Source organism: Phalacrocorax carbo, chromosome 6 (genome assembly GCF_963921805.1).
Source record: "Phalacrocorax carbo chromosome 6, bPhaCar2.1, whole genome shotgun sequence".
NCBI lineage: Eukaryota > Metazoa > Chordata > Aves > Suliformes > Phalacrocoracidae > Phalacrocorax > Phalacrocorax carbo.
This window is the reverse complement of record NC_087518.1, coordinates 13651484-13677817: the sequence shown is the minus strand read 5'-3', so window position 1 is coordinate 13677817 and position 26334 is coordinate 13651484. Positions and strand designations below refer to the sequence as shown.

General features: G+C 42.8%; 1 protein-coding gene across 7 annotated transcripts in view; it reads left to right on the top strand.

Annotated features, from left to right (window-relative positions):
• MGLL (monoglyceride lipase) overlaps positions 1–26334 on the top strand; it is a 110259-nt gene that overhangs the window by 31496 nt on the left and 52429 nt on the right. For 5 of the 7 annotated variants that reach the window (XM_064453764.1, XM_064453763.1, XM_064453762.1 and 2 more), the window contains one exon: positions 11015–11153. In XM_064453764.1, coding sequence (XP_064309834.1) covers positions 11015–11153 — 139 coding nt within the window. Of the gene's footprint in view, positions 1–9805; positions 9935–10173; positions 10457–11014; positions 11154–26334 lie in introns of those variants that run through there. The other 2 variants (XM_064453767.1, XM_009509895.2) reach the window with 2 other exon arrangements.

The window sequence follows — 26334 nt, the reverse complement described above, 5'->3', positions numbered from 1 at the left end:
TTCACTAAGCTGCAGGGCCTGTGTGCCAATTGTGCAAATTAAGAATGGTATACAGGTTTGTGTATTCCAATGAATTCTGCATTTGCTGCAGCCCCCCCAACCTGGCACACAACTGTGTCACAAAAAAATGCATTAAGAAAACCTTTCTTACACAACAGTTATTGTGAATGAATTACCAAATATGAAGCAAACTGTGCATCACTTTTATGACAGAGGCAATAACTCTGAGAGACACGGTCTTCTCCCATCATGGGCATGAAGCATCTGTCCTAGAGTGGTATGAAGATGATGCTGGTTCATACATGTTCAGTGCTGATCATTAAGCTGGAGGTTGCTCCTCTTTCCCATTCCCCTGCTGCCCCAACTGTGGCTGGCATTTGTAGCATAGTGCTGGAGCACAAATCCACACAATGAAACTCTGTCCCAGAGGCAGACAGACATCCTGAACTGTCCATCCATCCATGGGTGTCAAGGTGATGAGGAGACAGATAGTCATAAGGAGCAAGGATGGACCACCTAGCAGGGCCTTATCATCAAAGACCTCAGTAAATGGCACACATCCTGACTCAGGCCAGGCACCAGATAGCCTCTTTCACCCCATGATCTGAGTGACCAGACTGTAGCTTTGTGAGTTCACCTGCGAGGGATGTCATGAATTAGGAGGTAAAAACTTGGAAAGATCTGCAGTACTGTTCATCCTTTTAATTGCCCATCTACAGTTGCCCATAAACATGCAGCTGATTTTGCTCAAACCTTGCAACTGAGCATAGTGGTTTATTCTAGAACAGCAGTATATCATAGCAAATGAACAGGAATTAGGATCCTTAAAAAAAAAAAAAATTGCTTCTACTTCTGTCCACAAAAAAAGGATGAAGAAATGTAGCGTCTTCCAATTTACACCCCATGTGGCAGTCTTCCAAACCTCTTTCCATATGTTCCTAAGTGTCGAAAGCCCAAATGTTCCATATCTTGCTGCCAAATTCTCTGGCTCAGTCCCCACAGCTCTTACAATACAGTTGGGTATTGTCTAGTGAAAAAAATAAATCACCTCAGATTGATAATTAAAAATATATTTGATCATCAGATAGATATGAATGGCCAAGGGATGCTGTGCTGCATGAATCATTCAGGCTCACAGATTTCAAAGCAGCAGAAGGATATCTTTCTGATGTTACTGAAGTTGCCCCAGAAATCTTTGTTTGTTGCAGAACATGTTACTGAAGCAATTTGAAACTGGGGGCAGAGATGGAGGCAGCTGAGCCATGTCAGAGAGCTATACTGCTGGGGTGCAGTGTGGGGTACATGTCTGAAATGGACTGCAGAGGAAGGTTTTGGACTCCAGCAGGCATTGCTGAATTGGTTTCACCCGTCTCATTTCAGAATGAGCCCCACAAAAATCAAAGGCTAGGAGTTTATCCTTGTTTTAAACCAAAGCGTAGATGCTGCTGTAATCCCATCCCTGCAGGTGCTGAGGTGCTGGGCACAGGTCTCTGGATGGGACTGAGGGCACAGGCATTGCTCAGCGTGTCTCACACAGGAAGGGAAGAGATGCTTTGTGCTCTCTGGCTCAGGTGCTGTATGTTGCAGCCTTCCTTCTGCTGTCCTTTTCCTCAAAATCTCCCAAAGTCTGGGAATGATGGAGTTTCATGCAGATATCTACATCCAGGAGCTGAGTGTTTCCTCTTCTGCCTGAAAGGGTAGCATCTCCAAACCTCATATTTCCATTTTAAAAGCTACTGTAACTCCAGAGAAGATTCAGTAATGTGCTAGGAAGTCAACAATTAAAAATAATCAACAGATGCAGGTATCAAAGCATAGTGCTGTGAACTGGAAGGTTCCTATGCACAGGAGTTCAGGAAGCCCCATCAACAGATCTGTAACAGGAATCTGAACTGACATTATCAGGCCACAGCAACTGGGGATGCTCGTGACTCCAAAGCACAAACAAAACCACAGATACCTTTGCTACATGAGAATCAATGGCTGTGGCCAAGATCTAATAGATATCTTGTGTTGGGGGAAACAGGATGAGGGTTGGGCCGTGAACTTTCAGATACCGTAGCTCAGGACATTCTATGGTTCTACGATTTTGATGTTATTAACAGCACATGCTGCTAATTTACAATAATATCAAATACAAAGGGGGTTAAAAGGCCTTGAGGATAGAGGATGTCAATTTCTAAAGCACATGAGGCTCTGGTAACAATCTTCTGTTGTCCTGAGATATAGTATTGTCACCTTATATAGGAAATACTCTAGCCCATGGATGCTTTGTCCCCTTTTTCACTACAATGCTCCTAATTTGACATTGCCTTTATCTAAGTGTACTTCTGGGTTAATTATTACATGCATTAATTCAGCCTAAGATGAAAAACAGGGAGTGTGTTTTCCTGCACTATAAGGTATAAAGTAAATTGTAGCAGATACTGTAAAAATTAAATAACTGGGAGGGAACAGTTATGAACCACATGCAAACAGTAGTGAATGTGGTGCTTAGTACAGAATAAGCCACATGTGAGTTCACGGTATTAGGGTGCAACACTGAGCACAACTGAGCCGTAATTTTGTTGGCCGCTTTGTGCTACCACAGTATATATAAAGGAGTGAGCAGTGTATTTGGTATAAGGTTTCTGTAAGACATGAGGATACTGCCTAACACCTATACCAGGATGGCAGAGTATCTGCTAGAGTTCTTTTGTTGTTCCAAACCATAATTCTTACTTTTTCTCCAATATGCATTTTGCACCACGGATATTCTTTATTTTCTCCAGTACTACTCCTGATTTACCTCAGCGTGGGCAAGAGCAGAATCAGGCCTCCAGTTAAATAACTAATGCAGCTGTTTTGCTGAACCAGCTTCCTGGCTGGGAACGAATCCAGTCAGCTGTGGATAACAAACCCTAGTAATAGAGATTTCAAAGATTTCATTTTTTCTTTTTTTTTTTCTTAATATTTGCAGAGTTACTTTTCTTACAAAATGTGTTAGGCAGATGTTAGGAAGTAATTACTGTACATGAATCAGAAAGAAAATGCACGTCTTATACTGAACGTGTGTGAGTGGATTGAGTAAAGAAGCCAAAGATAAATGAGAAAAAAAGCGCTAAAATATATCTGAGCAGAATCTGCCAGAATTTACCATGAGAAGAAAGACATGGGAAGAAACAGCACCAGGCAAACTGTTCTTATGAGCCATGCGTTCATTGTATATCTAAAACAACAAGCCTGCTACCTTTTCTCACAACAGCAAAATTACACGCACCATTTATGGATAGAAGATGAAGTTTGCGCTGGCTGGGCAGGTGCATCAACATCTAAGAGCCTTTCAGGCAACTACATCAGTAACCAATACGTTCGACAGGACCAAAACGTTGCTACATACACCCTCATGCTCAAATATCCCGAAGTATCCTTGGATCATGGCACACATAGATGTAAATAGGACTGATCATATGAGCTAAAGGTCTTGCCTCCATGTACAGAGTTATTGTAATTTTATACATAAATACAACCAATCTTCAAGTCATGGAGATCCAGGAAATTAGGATAGAGAGCAAAATTGGAGGGAAAATTTTGCCCTGAAGAACGTAGTTATCCAGGCTGTGGGTTTGTCTGGGACACAATATTCCCAATACTTGCAAGTCTGGATAATCTTTAACAACGGAAAAAGTTACTGCTTCAGTTGTTCACAATACTCTGGTGGATAGATTTCAATATGAGATTGGTGTTAGCAACAGTATAACTGGGTAAACAAAATCAGGAACATTAAGAATGGATTTTGCCCTCAGCTTGCCTCCAGCATCAAGACCTACTTTGATTCCCCCCCGTCAGAAATTTTGTCCTTCCTTTCCAAAGTACTTTGAAATTTCAAAGTACTAAATTAGAGTTAAATAAAATATCTCAGTAACTACTAATAAAAATACCATGTGTGTTTTACAGCATTTTCTATCACTAGCAGTTAATGCACTTCGTAGACAGGGTTGGTATAATTACCTTTACACTGCAGTGTGGCTGGACCAAATGAGGCCAAGTAAGGAAATGATTCACCTGTACCACGAAAGCTCCCTTAAGGTACCTTTTAGGAGCATAAAGTAGACCTCCAGATTGTGCTGATTTTCACATATAAAATCAATTTAATTCAAAAAATAAATTGCACATCAGTAACTATGGCCCTCTAAAATTCCATCCCAGTGTTTATGAACCTATAAACACTATAAAAAGAAATGTTACAAAAGAAACCTTTAAAATTACAAACCAGCCAGTATGTTGAATATTTCAAGTCTAAATTACAATATAAAACCTCATTTTGAGAAATGCTATGAAAGCATCGGGGTTGGGCGCATTTTAGAACAGCATTTTTCATAAAAAAGAGCTTGAACATTTGGGTTGCCAAGGCAGAAACAAGCACCACAGACACATTTTACCCTTATGGGGATTCATCAAGGTTGTGCAGTGCAGCTGTTGTCTTAGTAAAAGAAAGTATCGGCCCCTGGCTGGAAGAAACAGAAACATAATTATGTTATGATGAGCTGGAAAACATGCAAAGAAAAATTGGAATGCAAAGCATGATAAATGATGCTTTGTCAATTGCAAAGCAGCAAGAAAACCAGGCGGCACAATAATAACTCTTCCCCAGTCAATGCTTCCAGTTTGGCTACCAAAATAAAGCACCACTCTAACCATGACAGAATAGCTCTATCTTTTGGCTGTATTATTTAGCCCTGATACAATGATGCTGGGTTTGTACAGAGGATTATGCAGCCATCCTTAGTAACAGAAATGAGAATAGGAATGGTCAGGTACTTCTCAAAATTGAGACCATAATTCCATCCAGAAAGAATTTAGAACGTTGTCTTATTCTGATTTTTATGCATATTAAAATTCAAAGCTTAGAACCTTTTCCTTTAAGATGCCTTTTAATTATACCTTCTGCCATAAAAACCCTGTTTCTACCAAGGTGACCAACATTTTATCAATAGTAATATGGCTGCATGTAGTCATATCGCAGTAAAATAGGAAATGCCATCCTGCAACAGACTCGTTACTCTGTCTGTCCTCACAGTGACAAGGACAGGATTTCCCTTCAAGTGCTGCAGCAATGTGCTTGTCCAGCAAATAAACCACTGAAGTTTATTCTCATTATGTGAGTGAAGGAAAATTGGACTAATTATATACCAGCACAGGAAACTTTTATTTAGAAACAATACTGGGCTGTAGAGATAAAAAGAGGCAAATGTTTAAAGAAAACTTTCTCATGATAAAAAGCAAAATTATTTTTAAAGTAATAATAATTCGTGAGGAAGGGGAACTTGGCAGGGCTAACCCGTCCACACGCTGCCAGGGCACGGAGAAGCTGTGGCTGTGCCCTCTAGTGCCCGAGACCTGCAATACTCACCTGCGATGCCTATAAACCAGGGGCTTGTGCACCTGAGAGCACCCACCAGTGAGCTGTTCTCTGCAGCACCCAGTGCGGATCAGCTCCCTTGGCGGGACACCGCTAAGGTTACACAACTCTTATAAAAACCATATTTATTTCCAAGGCAGAGTTATTCTCAAGCAAGAGGGTTGCTAGAATAACTCTATCAACTTCCCCTCTACAGACAAAACTTTAGGGTAGAATCTCCACCTTCCATTTTGAATTTCTCACCTTTGGGGGATGTCTTTTATATATCTCCTACTAAGAATGTCTCAGAATCCGGTATTAATATTCTTGTGCGTTTTTTAAATTAAAAAATCAAATGAACTCCCAAACAAAACGTGTACTGCTTCTGTAATTAAAAACAACCAGCTCTTAAATTAGCATCTATGTAGGATGGGTCATCTTATATACATCAGTTTAAAGGACTGAAACCTATATCCAAAGAGTGTATTTTCAAGTGTGTACTTTTGGTCCTGTCAAATAAGCACAGGCAAGATACTAATCACTTCACTCATATGCTACTGTTTGTAGTCATCGCTTTGTGACTTCTAATGACAGTATGATTTGCAGCATTTTTATTACCTACAAAAAAATTAGGACTATTTTTACCACTAATTATTTTCATTTACATCGTAAAAATACTTTATTACTTGACTGTAGTTTGCATCTAGGGGTATTAAACCACTTGTAGCTTAATTTAATAATTCTATTCCCACTGATTAGGGAAAGTGAAATTACTGATGGGCAACAAATCAGTGGAAGCCTGCGAACAATCTATGTCGTACTCAGATATCCCTGCGCTAACCCTTCAACCTTTCTCCATTTCACTTGGCAATAATTTGTGAAGAGGTACGTGACACTGCAGAATTGCAGACCAATGCCAAGGTAGTTATCATTTCTCCTGATATTGTTAAGCTTAACCTGATCAAAAGAATACTGTCCTTTAACATTTTCTTCCTCAGTCCAGTTTGCCTGACACCAAGTTTATTTTTTGGCTGCAAGGCATTAAAATAGGTATTTTATAGGAAAACGAGAGCAGTTTATCCCAGCCCCCACTCCTGTCTCCTCCCCGTACATGTCTTATTCAGGAATACCAGCAGGTGAGCAAAGGCAGACCACACAAATAGTAAAGCTGAATGCCTGGACTCCAGCTAGGGATAAATAAAAATATAGCCAAAGAGAAGGGTAAATCCAAAATAATGACTCCAAACTGACAGCTTTAGTGGCATTGGTTTCTTTGCTTTTCACTGGATTTTTCCTCTTCATGCTTCATCTCCCACTGTTTCCCATGTGCTCTCTTGCTTGTGCTGTCTGTTGCTCTCCTCCAGCTGCTCCCTGACTACTGTAACTTCAAGCATTTTTCTGTTGGAGCAGATTCTTCCATAACTGCATACTGCTTAAATATTTCATTATTGCATCCTCTTTCTCTATTATTTGTTCCTCCTTCTTGTCGGCAAAAGTTCTCTTTGTGTCCTGGTGAGCAGAGTCCCAAATGGTTTAGCACCCATACCCCATAAAATCCACTTCTCAAATGAAAATACTCCTTATCGATTTTAAGAGTATGGTATCGTCAACCAGAGCAGAAGGATCTCATAATGTCTATTTACCACTGCATGACAAGAGGATATGTTCCATTAAAAATCCATTTTGTGAATGAAAGACTAATGACAAAGAAAACCCTAACTCATTCCCTTACCCCACCATCAGAATTACACACCAGCCTGCCATGCTGCCTCCCATCCGTCCTACTCTCTCCCTTCTTTTCTCTCTAGCCCATTCTCTCTCCCCCCTTCTGTTATAACAAGTTTTCATTATATGTGTTTTGTCTATCATTTCAGCAATTGATTCTTTTCCTAAAATTTACCTTATTTGAGGGCGTAATCCTTTTCTCTATACTCCTGTGGGTATCTTGGGAGTCAATGGAGGCGCTTAAACTAAGCAGGGCTCAGCCTTTAATAAACCAAACACCTTCCCCTACAAGGCTTAAGCAATTACTGAGTTAGTTTAAAGATTCACCAAGTGTATTTCTATTTTTTATTAAGAAGTTGATTTAGCTTAAACTGTATTTCCAAAATGTATTTCACTCCACAGAGACAAGAGAAGATGTTACAGTCTCATAAATACTGCATGTGTAGACGCCCCTTTGATTTCTCACAGGGAGCCAGCATGCAATAATTGCTCTGCGAAAGCCCTGTATATTGTTTGGATATCAGCTAGGTGAATTCTTCAGACCCAATCCAGTTTTCTCAGGTGGCTTTTCATTCACAGCTTAAACTCTACAAAATAATATGGTAACTAGTCAGCTGTTGCTTCTCATTCATTTTCATGATGTTATCATGAGATGGGGGAGGATGTGCTACATAGGAGAAGAAATGTCCTCGAATTCCTGGGGGCTCAGGGAAGCTGGGGAGAGGGGAAGGAGGGGTTGGCTGATCCTCTGCTCCTGTGCAATGGTGAGAATCCAGGCCTGGCAGAGAGCGTAGGTTGGACCAGCGTCCTGCTGCCTCCAATATTAGCTACACGGAGGTTAACAGGGTATCAAGGGAATCATGTATCTGGACTGACCAGGGCAGGCTTGCAAAGATAGGATCTCACCCTTGTGTCCCAACAAAGGTCATTTGCTTTGACACGCTATTTTTATCCTGAATTTTAGAGAGAAATTTTTTTCCTTGTCTCCCCCCACTTCTCTTTGGCCCTGGGAACTCAGATATTTCCAGCGCCACAGCAGGAGAGGACCCTGTTCCTGGCATCAGGTTTCATGGATGGCTGTAGGGAAGCAGTAAAGTGTTCCTGGCAGATAAACTGTGTTAGCAGGGGAAGAGGCTTCTTTCCTTCTTTCTTTTCTTCTTAATCCAGTTATTATCTGATCTGTAGCCTTCAAATAAATATATATGTCCTTGCTTCTTCCAACTCTGAAGCTGGTTTGCGATAGCTCTTTAATTCCACCCATCCGTGCTTAGACAGTAGCTGGCCTAGCAAATAGTACACTTCCAAGTACAGCTCCCAGGGCTCTGGTTAAGACCCCATCTGACCTAAATCTCACTCATTATAAACAACCATGAATGTTGGTTTGGTTTTTTTTTTCCAAACAACAGCAGTTAGAGGAATATGTAATTTTGCTTTTGCCATTTATAACTATACCCCCCACCCCCACAGGCATTTAATATAATTGGCACTGAAAGAGGAAAAAAATCTGTTTTTTATTTTCTTTTTCTTTTTATATGGGTCATCTCTGAGGTTTTGCATTTATTGTTATTATTGTTAGCATATATTTCTTTCCTTCCTGCAGCCTTTGTTCCCAGGTTTGGCCTCAGTGAGCACACTGCCTAGATTTAAAAAAGCATCTAAGTATATGTAGGCATGTAAAAATTGAAGTTTATAATATTATCATAATGAGGCATAAAATGCCTGAATCTGTGCCCTTAATATAAACAATTTAAAAGTGCTCAATAAATGCTAAGCACTTACTATCAGTATTAAATGGCAAAACTCAGCACTGGCATGCCTTAAGGCTGGGAAGCTATTTTAACTTCGGGGAACCTTGCTGTGACAATTGTTATAAGCAAGTATCACATACCATCAAAGAGATCTGAAATTACAGAGATGCAACACATGTATTGCATATAATCTATGGTGATTAGGTGCACTATTAGAGTATGTGCATATAGACTGTATGGTGTATTTATAAATTGTCTCTACTGTGAATGAAGGCGCAAAGGAAAGGGCTTGGGTGCTCCTCTCAACTGAAACTCATACTCTGAAAGGCTCAATCCTTCCGGAGTGGCTTCAAAGTCTGAAGAGCCGCACTTACAAACAGTGAGGTTTGGATTTGGGACTACCAAGAGCGGTTCAGACCTGGGAAGCCCAGAAGGCAGCAGGACTTCAGAGTCTCCCCGCTCTGAATTCGGCGCACAAAAGCCTCCCACGCTCCCGGGCTGTCACTCGTGGCCCCCCGAGCCCGCCCGCAGTCGGCGGAGCGGCCGCTCCCACGGCGAGAGCCCGGTGTTCGGGCTTGCCGGGCAGCGCTGCGGGGAGGCAGCCGGAGCCTCGGCGGGTGGGCACCCACCCGCGGGCACCCACCCACCCGCCGGGGGGAGGGAAGGGGGGCGGTCGCTTGTCCCCCCTCCCCGCAGCCAAGCGGCTCGGGGCGCACCGGGGGGCTCTGCCCGCCGCTCGCTCGGCCCGGCCCGGCCCGGCCCCGCCGGGGGGGCAGCGCCGCCCCCCCCTTCCGCCGCCGCCGCCCCCCCGGGAGCCGCCGGTGCGCAGCGTGCGGCGGAGCCACCCGGTTTCCCCTGCGCTGGGGAGGATGCGTGTGCGGGGCTTGCGACCTGCGAGCGCGGCGGTGCCTGGATCCCTCCTCCTCTTCTTCCTCCTCCCCTCCCTCCCTCCCGCTCCCCGGCTGGCAGCGAGGGGCTGGGGAAGCCGCGCTTACACGCGAGATGGCTTCGCAGCGGGGATCGCTTTGAGAAAAAGGTCTCCCCCTCCCTCGCCTCCCCCCGTCGCCGCGGCCTCCGAACAGTAAGTGGCAGGAAGGAAGTAAAGTTGCAAACAACCTGCAGCGGCAGGAACTTTCAGAGCTGCTCCAGCTGCATGTGTTCAAGGTGCCTTTGATGTGCGTGCAGCAGCTTCTGGAAAGTGGACTGCAGCTTTCCCACTCGGCGGCCCTCCCTCTCCCCCACCCTTCCCAGCCTCCCCTCCCACCACCGCCACTTCAGCCCACACACGCAATTTGTTTGAGAAGGGGGGGGGGGTGGAAAAGTGGTGAAATGAACAAGAAGTGGTGAATTACCCAAGCGACTTTCCTCAAAGAGCGAGCGAGCCGGGGAGAGGAGCGGCGGCGAGCCCCGCGCAGCCCGCCCGCCGCACCGGAGCTGCCCGGGAGGGACCCGCTGGGCACCCACCCGGGGCCGTGGGGGCTGCGTGCTGGGCGGGGTGTGAACGCATCTCCGCAGCGAGATGCAAAAAGCCTTATCTGCTTGCCTTTGACTTGCGATGCCGGCTCCTCACTAGAATGCAAACCCTTGCACAGGATGAAAACAGGTTTGTTGCAAATTCTCCTGGAAATGTTTCGTTCCCCACCGCTGCCACCTTCCCGTTTGAGATGTCAGAGAAGATCCTAATGATGACACGGTGGCAGATACCTCTGCTGTTCTTTGGAGATCTTAAGGCAGACCTAAGTCTTTTATGCAGCTGTCTTTTCATATCGGTAGCTGTTGCTGCACAATCCGCACTTGATTGCAGCTAAAATACTCTTTTTAGGATCCGTTTCACAAAATGATGCAAAATAAACACAGATGGCAGAAGTGGGGGAGAGAAAGCTCTAATGAAGTAGTGATGGTGGATTGATCTCCCCTCCTTCCCCCCCTTCTAATGCCCTCCCCCAAAATGTGACCCTTTTCTGAACGTAAAATGCTACATTTCTGTTTTAAAGCAGTAAACATTTTGGGGGCTTTTTGGCTGAGGTTATGGAGGGAGACTTCCAGCAGCAGTGCTTGCCTTACTGACTGACTTTCTTGAATGCCTGTGGCTACTAAGCCCATCAGCCTCTGTCTTCTCACCTGCTTTAAAGTATGTCTTGTTTCTTCCGACACCTTGCAGGTCATTCTTCCAGAATGCCAGAGGAAAGTTCACCAAAGCGGAGTCCTCAAAACATCCCGTACAAAGACCTGCCCCATATCATCAACGCTGATGGGCAGTATCTCTTCTGCAGGTATTGGAAGCCAGCAGCAGCTCCCAGGTGAGCACTTTCAAGCAAATGTCCTTTTTTACTACCAGTAAATAAGACTCTATTTGTGTAATTCTTATTTGTAGTTTGACTGACGTTACAGGGCTGTGTGCATGGAGCTTTACAGAGCTTTAAGAGGGATTTCTCTCATCTGAGAGAGACCCTTCTGTAAAGACTGTATTCTCCAAACCTTTACTCACTCAAGATGGCCATACAGATGTAAAACATGGAGTTACTGTCATTTCATACACAGCTGGCTTGGTTGGCAATTCACTGTGCTACCAGGTGGCACATGCAGGTGCCTGATGCCTATCAGCAATTAACAACTAACTTCAACTAATAGCACAGGCAATCAGGGAGGGGTGGGATACAGGTTTAGGGATGTCTACTCTTTCCGATCTCCTCAGCGTCAACAAATTAAACATCAGTATCTGACTTCAGTTTCAACAGTAGCAGCTGAAATCTCAGGGCAACAGAGAGAATATGGTTTGACTCCATTGCTTTTTGATTGTTGTTTGGGGTTTTTAAAAATTATTTATAGTTAGTGAATTATTTAGGGAGCTCTTTCATTGGCAACTGCAACTTCAAAACTGACCTCGGTAAAAAACATGGGCAAGGAACAGATAGAGAAATTTCTCTAATGTTTTTGTCATAATTTAAATAATCCTTCTACTGTAATAGTTTTCTGTGCTGATGGTGTGCTGATTATGATCTGCTATAGAAAACTATCTCTGTTCCTTCCATAGTTGTGATCTCTTCTTCTTCCTCCCAGTGTCTGCCGGCTTGGCGTGTATTTATGCTACCACTAGTTATATAGGTATCCACTTCATAAAAACCTGGATATTGTTTTAGTATCTTTTTTTTCCTGCAAGCCAACAGGAAAAGCTATGTTGATTTTATAGAGCTAAATAACAGTCACAGGAAAAGGTTACTCAAGCTGTAGTAGGGAGTTAAACTTCTTCATTGATGACCCAACAGGTTAAACATCATCCTGTGTCCAGATCCGCCTGCAACCGTGCAAAGAGGTGGATGTGGGTCCAAGTTAGCTGGCCTTGGGTTTTATGCCTGCCAAACTAAGGGGTAATGGGAATAAGATAGAGCTGGGAGGTGGGCAAGCACCAAAGTACACTCTCTGCAGAGAGGAGGACAGTGCAGCCACCCCACTATAGCTCCATTGCACTGGTTGGGCTGCAGGACATGGGTCTTGGCTTAAGATCACCTGGTCCACAGAGATTTTGTAGTTGCTTCTGCTCACTGCCTTTCAGAAACAAGGAAAGCTTTTGGCACTGATGCTTTACATAGTCTTTGTGCCAACCTGAAGATTTCCTCTGTAGAAAAAAAATGCTATCAAAAGAAGCTTCTACCGTCTTGTATTCTAACGCTAATTAATCATTAACTGCCCACAAGGTTCTTCACCTATTTGTGGAATTGCTTTCTTTTTTCATGTTTAATTTCTTAGCAAATTAGTAGTGAGTGGATGGGTCTTTGATCCAGAAATGAAAGGATGATAAAGAGCTGAGAGTTAAAACTTGGTGTCTAAGTCCTCTGGGTCATTTAGGGTTTTTTTAGGGCTCTGTGCACCAAGCAGTTAATTGAGAGCGAGCTTGTGTTAGGTAGTTTTGTGACAACAAAAGTGGATGGGATCAGTGTTGCTCATTTACAAGTGGTTCCTAAGTGCGTGCATGTCTATGTGTGTGTTTGCACTTGTGTGTTTGTGTATAAGGAGGGGGCGTACTGTTTATTATTAGCTCTTTTTGCATTGTTATGTATGAGAGAGATGGTGACTGAATAACAAGTTAGTGCCTGGATCCTACAGTCAAGAATGCTCTTGAAGTGCTTTGATAGGCAAATCAAAAATACATACTTTTTTTTTCCCTTCTCGCTTTTCATAAGTAGCTCAGCTTTTTCTGCTTCATATGTAGAGGCTCAGCAACTTTCATCTAATTTTAAATGTTCAGCAAAAGTGATATATATATATATATGTATGTATGGGGAGAGAAAGAGAGACACCTCAGGCGACTTTTACAGGCCTGTTACAATTTATTCTATTTCAAATACTGAAGGCAATTCTTTCTATCTTCTAACTCAATTGTTGATTCAGGTTCAAATCTTAACGCTAATGAATGACGCTATAACCGTTGAACGGTGGGATCTTTCATTGATCCATTATGCATCTAATCCTAGCTAGGGCTATAGAAATACCTCTTCACTGCAGATGCCCAAAGATTATCATTGACTGGTCTTCTATTAGAATAGAACTTATCATCTTGATCCCTCCCCCAGGGAGGGGAAAAAACAGGATAAAAATTAAAAACTAGTCCTAGCCTGGGGTTGAAGAGCAAACAATGGCTAGGCAGCCTCTGAGAGTGGGGCCGACTGACAAGACATTGCCCCTTGGAGCTGGCGCTTCTCTTTTATCTCCTCAAACAGCCCCACAAAGATATATAAAGGCTGTGGCAGATTAATGTGTAGCATATGTTTTATTAAAAAATTATTTGTCAGGAAGATGGGGGAATTTTGTAAGGCTTTTTTGCTTCACGCTCACAAATATGCAGGCTCTGATCCTGTGTGCTGTTGATCTGACTGCTCAGCCCATACTGGTGCACATATGGAAGCTTTGTTAGAAGTGCCACCGAGGCCAAGGTTGTCCTGTGAGTGAAAGGCACCTATTGTGAGTTCCTCAGCAGGGTCCGCTTTGTTTTCAAGGGGGATTTAGGTGATTACTTCACAGGAAGCTGACACACAAAGGCACTCAGATGTCATAATGATTAGATGGGGTAGATAGAGTAGGTAGTAATGGGACTAAGGAAGGAGGGCAACAGTGTTTTCCACTTGGCTTTTGGGTGGGAAGTCACTACCAGCAGCAGAGCTGGGAACTGGAAACCGGGTGTCTTGATGTCCTCCAGCAGCCCAACTTGTTGAGCCAGTTTCATCTTCAGATGTAATTAAGTGGTCTTGTTGAAGGCAGCAGGGAAGAAAAAGCAGTATGTTCTGGTGGTGGTTTCATGTATTATGCCAATAGCAGGATTTGTGGAGCATGAAAACAGGTAACTCTTTGGCCCTGTTTTCAGGACTGTGTAGTGTTGTTTGGAGGAAAAAATTGTTGGTACCAAACTAAACTGACCTTGTGCCCATAGTGTGTCCCAGGAGCTGAGGAAATCCTACTTAATGGGACAGCAGTCTTTGTGAAAACAAAAACAATGGCTCCATGCAAGGTTAAAACCTCTGCCACCACCCTGAGCAGTCTGAGTCAAAATATGAGGTAACAGGAGGTGAGGAATTAAGAAACCATGCTCTGTTCCCAGCTCTTGGACAAAGATACTAAGAATAGAGGTGGGATGAGGAAGGGGAAGGAAAGTTGGGAGGAGAAGTCAAGACATTTCCTTTGAGGCCCCTAAAGGGCCTGGAGAAGTTCAGAGATGACCTTCTTTTCTCTCTGTTCTGTAGCCCTGTAGCCTTTTCTGGATGCTTCAGCTGTTCCTGTCACTGCCTAGATAAGCAGAAACAGTTTGTTCTGGGGCACTTTCAGCCTCTCTGCTTGACCTCAGATAAATCCTGTGAAATTTATTGACCCAGAGTAGTTTTTTCAAAGGTGCTAATAACCTGCAGCCACCATTGACTTCAGATAGAGAAAACTCTCCCTGTAGATCAGCCGCTCTAGGTTGGACGCGTGAAGCTTGAGACACTTGTAGTTAGAGGACGCTTTTGAAAATACAGTTTCCTGAAATCCTTGTGTTTGAGCTTCCTCATCTATCAAACAGGAATCATTATCTGGCTAGTTAGCGTGATGCTTGTGTCTCTCTCCACGTAGTGGTCTCTAGGTGCACTTAAATGATTGCCAGCAACTGAAGTGGTCTGTCTGAGGAGGCTGCCTGAAGCTGAGACACGTGTGGGTCACAGATGCGTTCCTTGTTGATTGTTAATGTACACTAAAATGGGTTGGCTCAACTTTAGACATCATGACCATGGTTTAAGTAATCAGAGTCGCAATTGTCTGAGTAAACAGTGTCTTTGTAGGGGTTCTTTCAGTTCTATACCTGACAAGTGTGATTAAAAATACAAAATTAAACAGAAAGCACCCACTTTTCTATTTACTTTTTAACTTTGTTTTACTCTTTCAAAAATGCCTGTCATTCATTCTGACTTGTCAGCAACAAAAGGCCAAGCCAATAAGGGGAAAATATATTTCTCTCTTCCCCAAGGTCTTTGCAGAAGTGCCTGTGGTGCAGAAATACAAACTGCCTTTATGTTTGAACTGGCCCTTAAATTGTGAATATTGTTTGCTGATTTTGGCACCTCATTACCATAATTTCCATGGCATTTCCAGAAGAACAGCACAGCTCCCAGCATGAGCAGATGACAAAGTTGTATTTGACTTTCAAACCCTTCCAAAATGAATAAATAAATAAATAAACCAAAGTGAAGTCAAAGCAAAGTGAATCAAATCACTAATTATAATGTCTTTAATTATACCGTGTGGTGTTAGTCTCTAGAAATACTTACAGGAATTTCTAATTGTGTCACTCTTGAAGAATACTTTTGTTTGTACTAATGAGGTCAACTTCAAACTAACGCACAGGGCCAGATTTGTATGGTGCAAAGTGACTGATGTCAGCACAGTTTGTCATAAGATGAATTCAGCTCCATCTCTGTGTCTGATCACATTGTACAAAGTGCAAAGGGGAAATAACAATTATCATTGTCGAATCAACATTCCAAGCTTTGCTGTTGCCTGAGTTTCTAAAGCCTCTCTTCTATTAATCAGCCATATATCCATTCCGTTAATGCCCGTGTTCTCTTTGCTCCATGTGACTGCTTTATTCACTGTGAATGGGAGCATCCTTTTATTTCATATCCACTTCAAGAGGATGGGCAGATTAGCAAACCAGCTTCACATGAGAGGGACTCTGACAGACAGGAGAGCAGCTTTGATTCTTGCTGTAGATATTTCCAACAGGCTTTTTTAGTAGGATAATTTTTCTCGGTCCCAAAGGAATGTTCAACAGAAGCAAATCTGCCTTTTATTCCACAGAACCCAAGGAAAAAGGCAAATAACAAGGGGAATAATAATTGTAATTAAACTGTCCCTTTTGCTCACTGCATTGTTAGGATCAACTTCTGAGCACAAGTGTGCAAATTTGTGACATTGGTGTGTGGGAACAAGGTGACTTTAGGAGTTCCCTGGTATGAATCTCAAAGCAGTAAAATTTCATACTGGTCCTGAAACAGCAGCAAAGGAAGCAAAATCAGTGTTGGTTCTCAGTGTGCTACCTGATAAACTCTTGCAAACACTGCTGTCCAACACGGTGAATATCAGAGGCAGAGATAGAAATAAGAGAAAAGAAGAAAAATGGTCTTGAGATTGTGTTGTAAAACTCAGTTTCTGCTCATGACTCTGACAGAGACTGAAGGCTAAGCAAATCTTGCTTCTCTCATGCAAATAGTTGTTTTCCTTTTAATGGGATTACAAGTGTGATGATCAGTATTGGCTTTGTACCATGACCCTGATGGATCCTCTAGCTGGTCACTTAGCAGCTAGAGCCCTGCCTGTCGCTCCAGGTCTCTATCCTGAGCAGGCCCTGCACTGGCTCTCCTCTCAGGCTCTGGCACATAGGTTTTCTTCAGCTCATCAAACTGGGAGCACTCTAAACCTGTTGTTTGTTGACAGCAACACAATAGTTTAAGCAGACAAACTCATCAACTTTATCAGGGTTCCAGATGCAAGAGCACTTTACTTCACTAGCACAAGAAATGTGTAGGTTTAGACAAAATAATAAAACCATCTGCACAGAGTTCCCTGCCTCAATTTCTTCAGCACTCTTGAACATCCCTTGGGAACACACAGCAGCTCTTTTAGATCACCATGAATACATCTGCAGAAGACTTGGCTGGTATAGTCGTACTGGCTAGAAGAGGGTATTTTTTTCTAGATGCCTGTTGGAGAGGAGTTGGCCTGTGTTTCCTTGGAAGTTCCCTTCAAGCTGCTGTGGCTTTGTGCTTTTCAGAGCCAGGATGAACATCTGATCTCTTTGTTCTTCTAGGGAAATTGCACTGTTCTAAGAGCTGTCCCTGCAGATGCATTTGGCTGAGCTGCCTTCCCTAGGTTTAGGCATGCCGTTGTCCTAATGTGCTTCCACTAGAATGGAAGCTATTGGTGTTTAACAACCCTCTATTGTCCCTTATCCAAGACATGTGACACAGCCCTTATAGCAAATGGCTGATTCTCCTAAGTATCCAAGGAGATAGTACTGCATCCTGCCCATTAGACTCCTTAAGATATGCTTAGGCAGGTCTCTTACCTCATCACACCCCAGTTATATCCTTATCTATAACCCTACATCCCTGCCCTGACTCTACCAGTATAGACAGGGCTATACTGGTATCAGTATGGCTTGTTATCTTGTAGGAAGGAAATTAGCAGCACCAGGGTGTTTTTTCAACATCATTAAAACTCTGTCTCTCTCCTAGGGATTCTTCTTGAAGACCAACAAAATCTAACTCATGTTAACTGGAAGAGAAATACTGGTACAACAATCCCAAATACCAACCTTGGGCTAGTCCTGACCACAAACATCATCTAAAGCAACCAGACCTGGAGCAGTTACTGGGTGGTGGTGTCTGGAAGGTGTCTCAAAGCTGTCCAGGTGCACTGTCCAGACAGTGGTATCAAAGTGTGGCCTTGGGACAGGCAGGGAGCAGCCAGTGGGAGCAGTCCTGGTGACCAGAGCTCTGCAGTCAGATTTGTCTGCATCCAAGCAGACTCCTACGGGCTGTCCACAAACAGCTAGGAACAGGAGAGGGGATGTATCTTGGAGTGTGCTCTACTTGGGGATGAGTTAGTTTCTCCTAGACCGATGCAGTATATTTGTGACCAAAGGGATTCATTATTTTTGCAGTAGGAGCCATATAGCCATTTTCAATGTCCCAAGACCTTGAGTAACACCAAACTTCAAGAGTACTTCCACTGGAATGAAAGAGGCTCCCCTTCTGCATGACAGGTGCTTGCTCTCCAGCCAGGAGCTATCTTCACTTCTGCCTGGCAGGTGCTCACGTTGTGATGGGAGCCTTTGAATCCTCCTTTACTAAGTGACAGCAAAAGCAGCTTGCTAGACCTAGAAAATTTAGTTTCAGAAAACAGAATAAAGAAGTCAGTGAGGAGCAGAGAACCGGCAAAACATGTGATCAGGACAGTCATTAGGCAGTGACACGATGACCAGTGATTTACAGAATCGGACCCTTAATTTCTTTGTGCTTTTGTTTCCTCATCTAAAATCGGGTGTAATCATCCAGGCAAGTGATATAAATTGGGTCCTAGATGAAAGTTGCTAGAGAATGTAAGTTTTTCCTTGAGGTTTTGGTGGTTGAAGAGTGCTTGATGTTTGAAGAGAGATTTTTTTAAAGAAGTTTTAAGTGATGCATTAGTTGTTCTCTGCTGTTCAGCTACAATTGTCTCAGCAGCAATCCATTAAAAGAAAGGAGAGAGAAAAAGAAAAAAGGAAACAAAATATTGACACCTGAGCTAAATATAATGAATGATTACAAATAGCACAATAATCATTTGCTCCAGTATTGTGTATGTAGATGGGTCGGGAGAAAATGTACAAACTACTGTAGTTTTGGTAAGCAGGAAAGATCACTGATCTTTTTCAGCCATCTAGCTGACCTATGATAAAAAGGGCTTTCTTTGTGTGTTTTCTTTTTCCCTTGATCAAGCTTGAAGAATGAGGGGATAAAATTTTGGCTTTTTTTTAAGAGCAGAAAGTTCATTTAATTTGCTGTAGGTGTCAGCAGGTTAGCTAGTTCACTGGCTGGCAAGATGAGATTATTTTTATAATTTTTGGACATATTTTAAACTTTTATTTTTCAAAACTATCTCAGGTTTCAAATTCAACTGTAAAATTCCATAAATCTGCAGCGGCTTAATTTGCTGGGCTAAAGTCATGAGGAGTGATGAGGAAGCAGTAATTAAATTGCTGTAAAGATAACACCTAGCTGGCTTAATGGTTAAGCTTTTTCTTCATTTTTCAATTTTGTGTGAGAGCTGGTTTACAATATTTGGAGAATTAAAAACTGTATTCCAAGCATCATTCATAATCTCATTTTATTAAAAGGATATGCAAGCGATCAGCATTCAGTCATCCTCTGGCCCTCTGCAAATGGTGTTAGCAAGGAGCACCAAGCATCTCAGCCCAGGTTGTCCTGAAAATGCACAGATCACCTCTCTGACATTATTAGCTGCCCACAAGTTCATTAGGACAGAGAGCTTTTTAAAAATTGACTACTTTCCAGGTTCACTGTGGCCCCATGCACATAGCACAGGGCTGGAGCTCAGTGTACCCATGGTGACATTTTGACTCTGCTGTTAAACTCCTGCCGATTGCTGTAGGATCAGGTTTTGCCTCACACTGTGTGTCCATCCTTGCCTCTGGCATGCGGTCTTGCCACGCAGAAGGCTTTGTACCTCTTGGGCTTCTGTTTACATGGCAGTGGGGGGAAGGGTAGTGGATCAGAGGACCTCTTGAGGTCCCATTCATCTCTGTGTTATGTGACTCTACAACAAGCCTAGTTGCATCCTTTGTAAAGCATCTTTGTTTTTGTCAATGAGGAGTGTTGTACAAAAGCCAGCTGTTGTTATTATTTATGCTGTTTATTTACTGGTCACATTCCTCGAGCTGGGGAATGGAGAAAAAAATAAATCAGCAGATTCACTTTGTTTATATTTCATTTCACTTTCAGTGTTTGGGGAATGTTGATTTGTTAAACCTGCTCCTTCCCCTAAAGCCTCTAGTTTTACATAGTCGGTAGAAACACTGTGCCATTCTTACATATAGGTATACATTTCTCTTTTGAAGCATCATTTAAGGGTTCTGACAATAAAAGGTTTGCTTCCTGCTGTGCGTGTTTTCCTGTTGCTTTAGGAGAGGTGGTCAGATACCTCAGCACAGCTAAATGTAGCATCAAGGCTTCTTTACATTTTGCTAAGCCCAGGACATTTTCAGATGTCCCTGCTCAAGCCACTCTGTAGCTCTGCAGGCAGTTAGCAAACCTCTCTCTCGCCCTGTACGCCCACACTGGCTCTCGGGCACCACGCAAGGCACAGGCATGGGCACTCCAGTGCTCCCAACCCCATCCCCATCTCACAGCAACAGAACTGAGGTGTCTTTTCCTCCCTGTGTCCCACACAGCATGTGCAATGGTTCAGCCCTCATCTGACACCTCTGTGGCTCCAGTGCTATTAGCAGCCCTGGTGTTGTGCTGTAGAGATAGAGCTGATGAAGCTCTTCCCTTTCCCATTCCTGTTGCAGGCTGTGACAGATGCACCCCTCACATGTGATCCAACAAATGGTGTCTTGTAAGTTGGCAGAAGAGAAACTCAGGAGGAAATAAAAAACATCTTCCCTGCTGCTAGTTCACACATCAGCTCTGACTCTTTCCTTGCCAGCAATCGGAGAAGTCAGAGCCGGCCTGGCAGTGGTGGGGTTAATAATTGTGGTATTGAAAGTATTTGCTCTTGATATTGCTGAGGCTTTTTAAAAATGCTCAGAAATATGTGGTAATTCTCAGTTGCTGATGAAGCGCTCCACATAAAACACAGCGTTCCTGCAGCAGAATAACAGCTTGTGGTTTAAATAAATGCTGTTATTTCTGCTCTGCTGTAGGTGTACATGTATGTTTTGGTTCAGTGACTGCCAGATACTGTAAATGAGTATTGATTTCCTTTTCTATTTCAAGCTTTTCTGCAGAAAAGGCATCCCACATGCCTTTAACTTTCTTTGCCTGTACCTAAAGTGATTGCAGCCAAGGATTTATCTAACTAAATACTCTTTTTATTTTATTGTGACCACTCATCCGTATTCTAGTAGTTGCACCACAAGTTGGTCAGGTCCCCATGCACCTTTTGGAGTTTAAAGCTTTTATGTCTAGCCGATTTTGAGAGCAAATCAAGACAATGTTTAAAATTTGTGGCAAGTTGTTCCTCATTTAGCCTAGCGTGGCAGCCCCCCCGCCATAGGTGAAGCTGCCTTGGTGCTAGAGATGAAAGAACGTTTTAGGAAGCAAGCCTGCCATAGCTAAAGTCTTTGGACAGCCAGACTAGCTCAGTGTGACCAAGAAATAACACAGACCTGGATTTGGCAACCACAGGCAGTCTCTATCCATTTTTTAACTATTAAATCATCTGTAGGTAAATCAGCTGCGGTTCAAATTTACTTTGGTTCAAAACATGAATAAACATTTCAGCCTTTAAAGCACATGTTGCAGTGATCACTATCTTAGCAGGATTCCTGTGCCTCATGTTTAACTGCTCACATTCAACTTTCTCTCCTACCTCAGGTCTACAGCAAACATGGAATAGTAAATTAATTGGAACATGCTCAAAGTCTTGGCAAATGCTTTGCCTGTGACATTACTGATTTCCCAGAGGAATAGCTGCTGATATTGATTTTGACAGAGCCTGTAATGCCTCTCGCTGCAAAGATTCCTCTCATAGCTGGGCAGGGCTGAAGTGCAGCTCTGGGATGTGCAGAGACAGGATTATTCATTGCAAATTAATATGCTTAATCTCAATGTATGTTAAAACATACATAAGTGCTTAATGATTAAGAAATCAATCCCTGAGTTTCTGTCTCTAGGTTTATGGGATAATTCCTCCCTGGCTTTTGGAAAATCACGCAGAAAAAGATTGGCTAATTGGAGACTCATGTTGTCTCAGACATCTAAACTTTTTATCAGTTTGTTAGTTTGTTACAGATAACCAATTAAGATCTCTGCCAACACAGAGGACCGCAGACAAAATTGGATCAGAAAGGTAAAAGTAAGGATGGGTAATGGACTCAGTGCAGGAAGCAATTGAGTTCCACATTACTGGTGGAATTGCCTGCTTACAAACCATACTATCAGATCTAAGTATTTCAAGGAATTAAAGTTTTATGTTTTGCTTTAAAACATTGCCATACAATTGGGAACTGCACAGTCAGTGCTTTATTAAAAACTAATAATATCATACTGCCTTGAGTTCACAGAACAAGTAAAGTGTCATCCCCTTTTTTGCTCCTTACTTATTCCCAACTCTCTTCCAAGCTAGTGAAGATTTGGCCATGTAAGCCCAAAACGCCTGATCAAAGTACTTCAGTTGTGCAGTTTTTATTGCGAGGAATGGCTTGGAAATGCTCTGACCCCCTTGTGCCAGGTGTGCACTTTTCAGCTTCTTCCCTGCTGCTCAGGTGCTGGGGTGATGAGCTCAATTCTTCCTTTAATAACTTTTTCAATATTGCTTGTCATGAGTTGTCTGCATCATCCACTCCCTGAAATAACAGCTTGAGGCTGGAGATGATCAGAGCCATGGCTAGAGTCTAAAACTTGGACAATCCCATTTTTAAGAACATTGATGTTTTGGGAAGAACGCCTGGTGAGCCCAGGTTCAGACCACTAGTGATGTGCAGCTCTTGCATGAAAAATACCTTGTGAAAAAAGCAGAGTCAGAAAAAGTCTGCAAACTTGTCTTAGAGGACTTTAGGAAACACTGCTTAACATTTAGATGTAGTGTCCTCTGGACCAGTTCACGATTTGCCTCAAACTATAAGCACTTCTTAGCAAACACTTGAAAATAACTGAGCAAGCAAGCATGTTAGTAAGGGCTTAGAAGTCACCAAGTACTTGTGTGGATCTAACCAGAGGGGTGGCTTTACTAAGTACAGTAATTTCCATCATTTGAAGCCTATGGAGACACAACTAGTACTCCTCACCTCAACACAGGGACACTGCCGTCTAATTCCAGCCTCTGTGCTATGCAGAGAGGCGAGATTAAATGGTCAAATGGGACCAGGGTGCCATGTAGGGAGCATTCTTGCATGGCTTGAGCTGATCCCTTAATGAAGCATACCTTGTCCCTTTCTAGGAAGCCTGCTCGGTCTTTTAGGGTTGAGTTGGGTTTGTCAAGCTATGAACTTACAGCAGCAATAAGTAGTGACTTGTCCCTGTAACAGGTACCAGTGCTCTGAATATGCCAAGACTGCAAGTGAACTCAGTAAGAAGGGACTGTTTTTGCACAGCTACTTTGAAACAGAGACATACTTTTATAGAAAAAAAAACTTCTTTGTTCAGTGAACACTTTTAGTCTTGAACTAGTGAGCAGTACTGAGTTTAAGCAATAGTAACTGTGCAGAAGAAAGCTTCTGGCCCTTTAATTGCAGCTTTTTCGTGCTTTGAAAGGACAGTCCATCTAATTACACAAGCCTTTCTTCTTCCAAGGCTTTGGCTCACCAGGCAGTGCCTGCATTTTGATTTCAAGAAGAAACTGCTACACGACTGGCTAAACGGTAATTTTTCTCCCCTTGGAAATCATTAGAGGTTCAGTGCCAGTCCATGAAAGAGGAGGGGGAGGTGTGCAAAAACTGCTCTTGGTCTTACTACCCTTCTGCTGGTTCTCCTATGTGAATTGTGGTCTTGCAGCCATCTTATTTCTGTGGTGGCTTTGCTTCCAAGTGTAAATTAATTTTTAATAAAATTGACAAGAAGTATCTTATTTTTTTCTGTTTTTCAAGGGGGTCTACACCAGAAACTCTTCTGCTTCTTCAGATATTCTCCCTCTACACCTTGAAGCTAATCTAAAAATTTTGGGTGTGATTTCAGATCAACTTGAATTTTTCAGCTGATGTCTACTATTTAAATAATGTTTTGCACAGTTTTCTTAGAAAGACACTGACTGTTCTGTGCATTCATCCTTGTAGCTCCCCCTGGGAGATATGACCTCCATTTTATCTCTTTTGTAACCCTTGTACTGAGGAAGGGCTGAAGCAGAGCAAAGTACAGAACTGGGATGTCCAATTCCAGCCTTATTCCCGGCCAGACTGACAGGCAGTTCTGCCCAAGCTCCCTCCACGTCATCCCTTCCTCAGTCCTGTGTGTGTGAGCAATGCCTACACCTTGCCTCTGGAAATACAAGTCATAATTCTTCTTTCAAGGATTCCTGTGCTGTGTAGAAGGGCAGCAGCAAGAGGAAAGTGCGGCTCCAAACCCTGAGCCGCCCATGTCTCCAGAGTGCATGTCTGCCTTGCAGTTTCAGAGCAGCAAGTCTGGCAGTCAGTTCTGCCAAGGAAAATCCCATCTCTGATATCAAAGTGAAGGAGTGTCTCCCCGAGGCAGTCCGTGTAACCCTAGAATCCCTTCTCTTCAGGTTTATCCAAGAGAGGGGTGGGAAGATCTGGCCCATGAATTTTAAGCTACACGCCGCACGTTTCACCTCTGATCTCAGGCATGCGTCCCCTAAAATACTACTTCAAAGCTTCCTTGAAATAAAATGCAGCTGATCTCAAATGTTAACTTTGCAGAGATTTGTCTAGAGCTATGCGGTTGCCAGGTTCCAGTAATTCCTTCCCTCCACCCCCACCTGAAGTTTCCTTCCTCTCTTTTCTCTGTATTAGACCACGCATGAGTTATTCTCAGTGAGGGCTTGCTTTTGGAAGAGCTACAATAAATCAGCATAAGCTGTTTCTCCACATTGTTCTGTGCTGGCTCTAGCTAGATCCTGTTGAACTTTTTGTTTTGAAATATATCTGTACTACCCAGTTCTGTCTCTGCCCCATTGATTTATGGTGTCTACGCTTTCTGATGTTGTTCAATAACCTACCCACGTTACTGCTCTTGGAGGTCATGGCAGTTCTCAAATGTCCTGCTAAATCTATGCCGATGAGGGATTGTTGTCTTTTTAAGATGTATGATGAGACGAAGCTTGCAGACATGTTGCAAGAGAGTTGCGCATGGAAGAAAGTGCAGATTTTAAGACTGAGCCCTAAGTCTCTGTCATGTTAGGCCATAGGATGCTGCCGCTTTGGACAGGCTTGAAAGGGAATTTCAAAGCCTGAGTAAATGGGGGAAGAAAGTAGGAAGCAGAGTTCGCTGGAGGGGTTTATTTTTTAATTGCCAGTTTAGGATCTGGACAGGAATGAAGCTAGTGATTCTACTAGACTAGACCAAACCACATCAAACACAAATGTGCAGAATTCCAAATTCCCACAAGCTCTATAAAATCAAGCAGAAATTAGGTAGTGTGAGCATAGTGCACAGTGTTTTGGCATATTCTGTGGTGCTCAAAGGTTTTTCACAGGCTAAACTACTACAGTCTTGAACTACTACTTACCTCAGTCTATCTGGAAGAGGTGAATTCCTCCAGATTTGGAGCTCTGTGAGACATCCATGCTGATGCTACATGGTCTGTGATATTGAGAGAAAGCAGGCTCTTGCTGCTCTGACTTGCTGCTTCTCCTGAGTTGGGAAAAATAGCCATAGAACTGCTAGTTTAACATACTATTGTTCAACATCAATGACAGCTGAAAACAAGAGGTGGCTACCCAGATCATGGACCTACATGACAAAGCTGAGCATGTATGGGCTAGTAGAGCAGAGGCTAAGAATGCATTTCTCAAAAAATATGAGCAAGAGAGCAAGCAAAGCTCCTTGAAACATGGATTGGAGTTGGGAGCAAAGTCATTGTGCCTTCAGAAGGACATAACTCTGCATGTTTCCTAGAGACAGAAGGGCAGTGTGAAGGGACACACCTGATTCCACCATAAATTTTCCTGTCTGACTGGTCACCAGGCTGAACTCTTGGCTAACTGCATAGGTCATGAGCATGCGCAACATGAGAGGACCATAACTATTTGTATTCCTTGCCCATGGCCCAAGTTTTGTCAGGGTTGTGTCAGGGCACAAATCACCTCAGGAGGAAAAAAAAGTGCAAAAACTGACTCAAAAAACAGATACAGAGACATCCCTCTTGCAAACTTCATGTCTTACACCCAAAACAAAAGGCTCAAGAGCCCTCCAGAGAAAAGGTCACCAACGTCTGTTACAGTCAACAAAACAATTCATTCTTCATTACTTGCTCTTGGAAATGATTAGCTGGAGATTTAAAAAAAAAAAGGTAATCTTTAATCAAATACCAATGGTAGAAAATAGGAATGACAGTTAAAGCCTGACAAAGTTAACAAGCTGCTTAATGCATAATCTTATTATGTGAAAGATAACTAATCTTCATAATCGACAAGGGCCACTAACCCAGCTAACACAATAATGCATACCTTTAATTGATTTTCCATTATAATATACTTTGGACGCAAAATACACATACATGAAATTACGTTCTTAACAAGTTAAAAAGGTTTGTGACCAACTATCCTGTTGCTTGTCCAAAAAT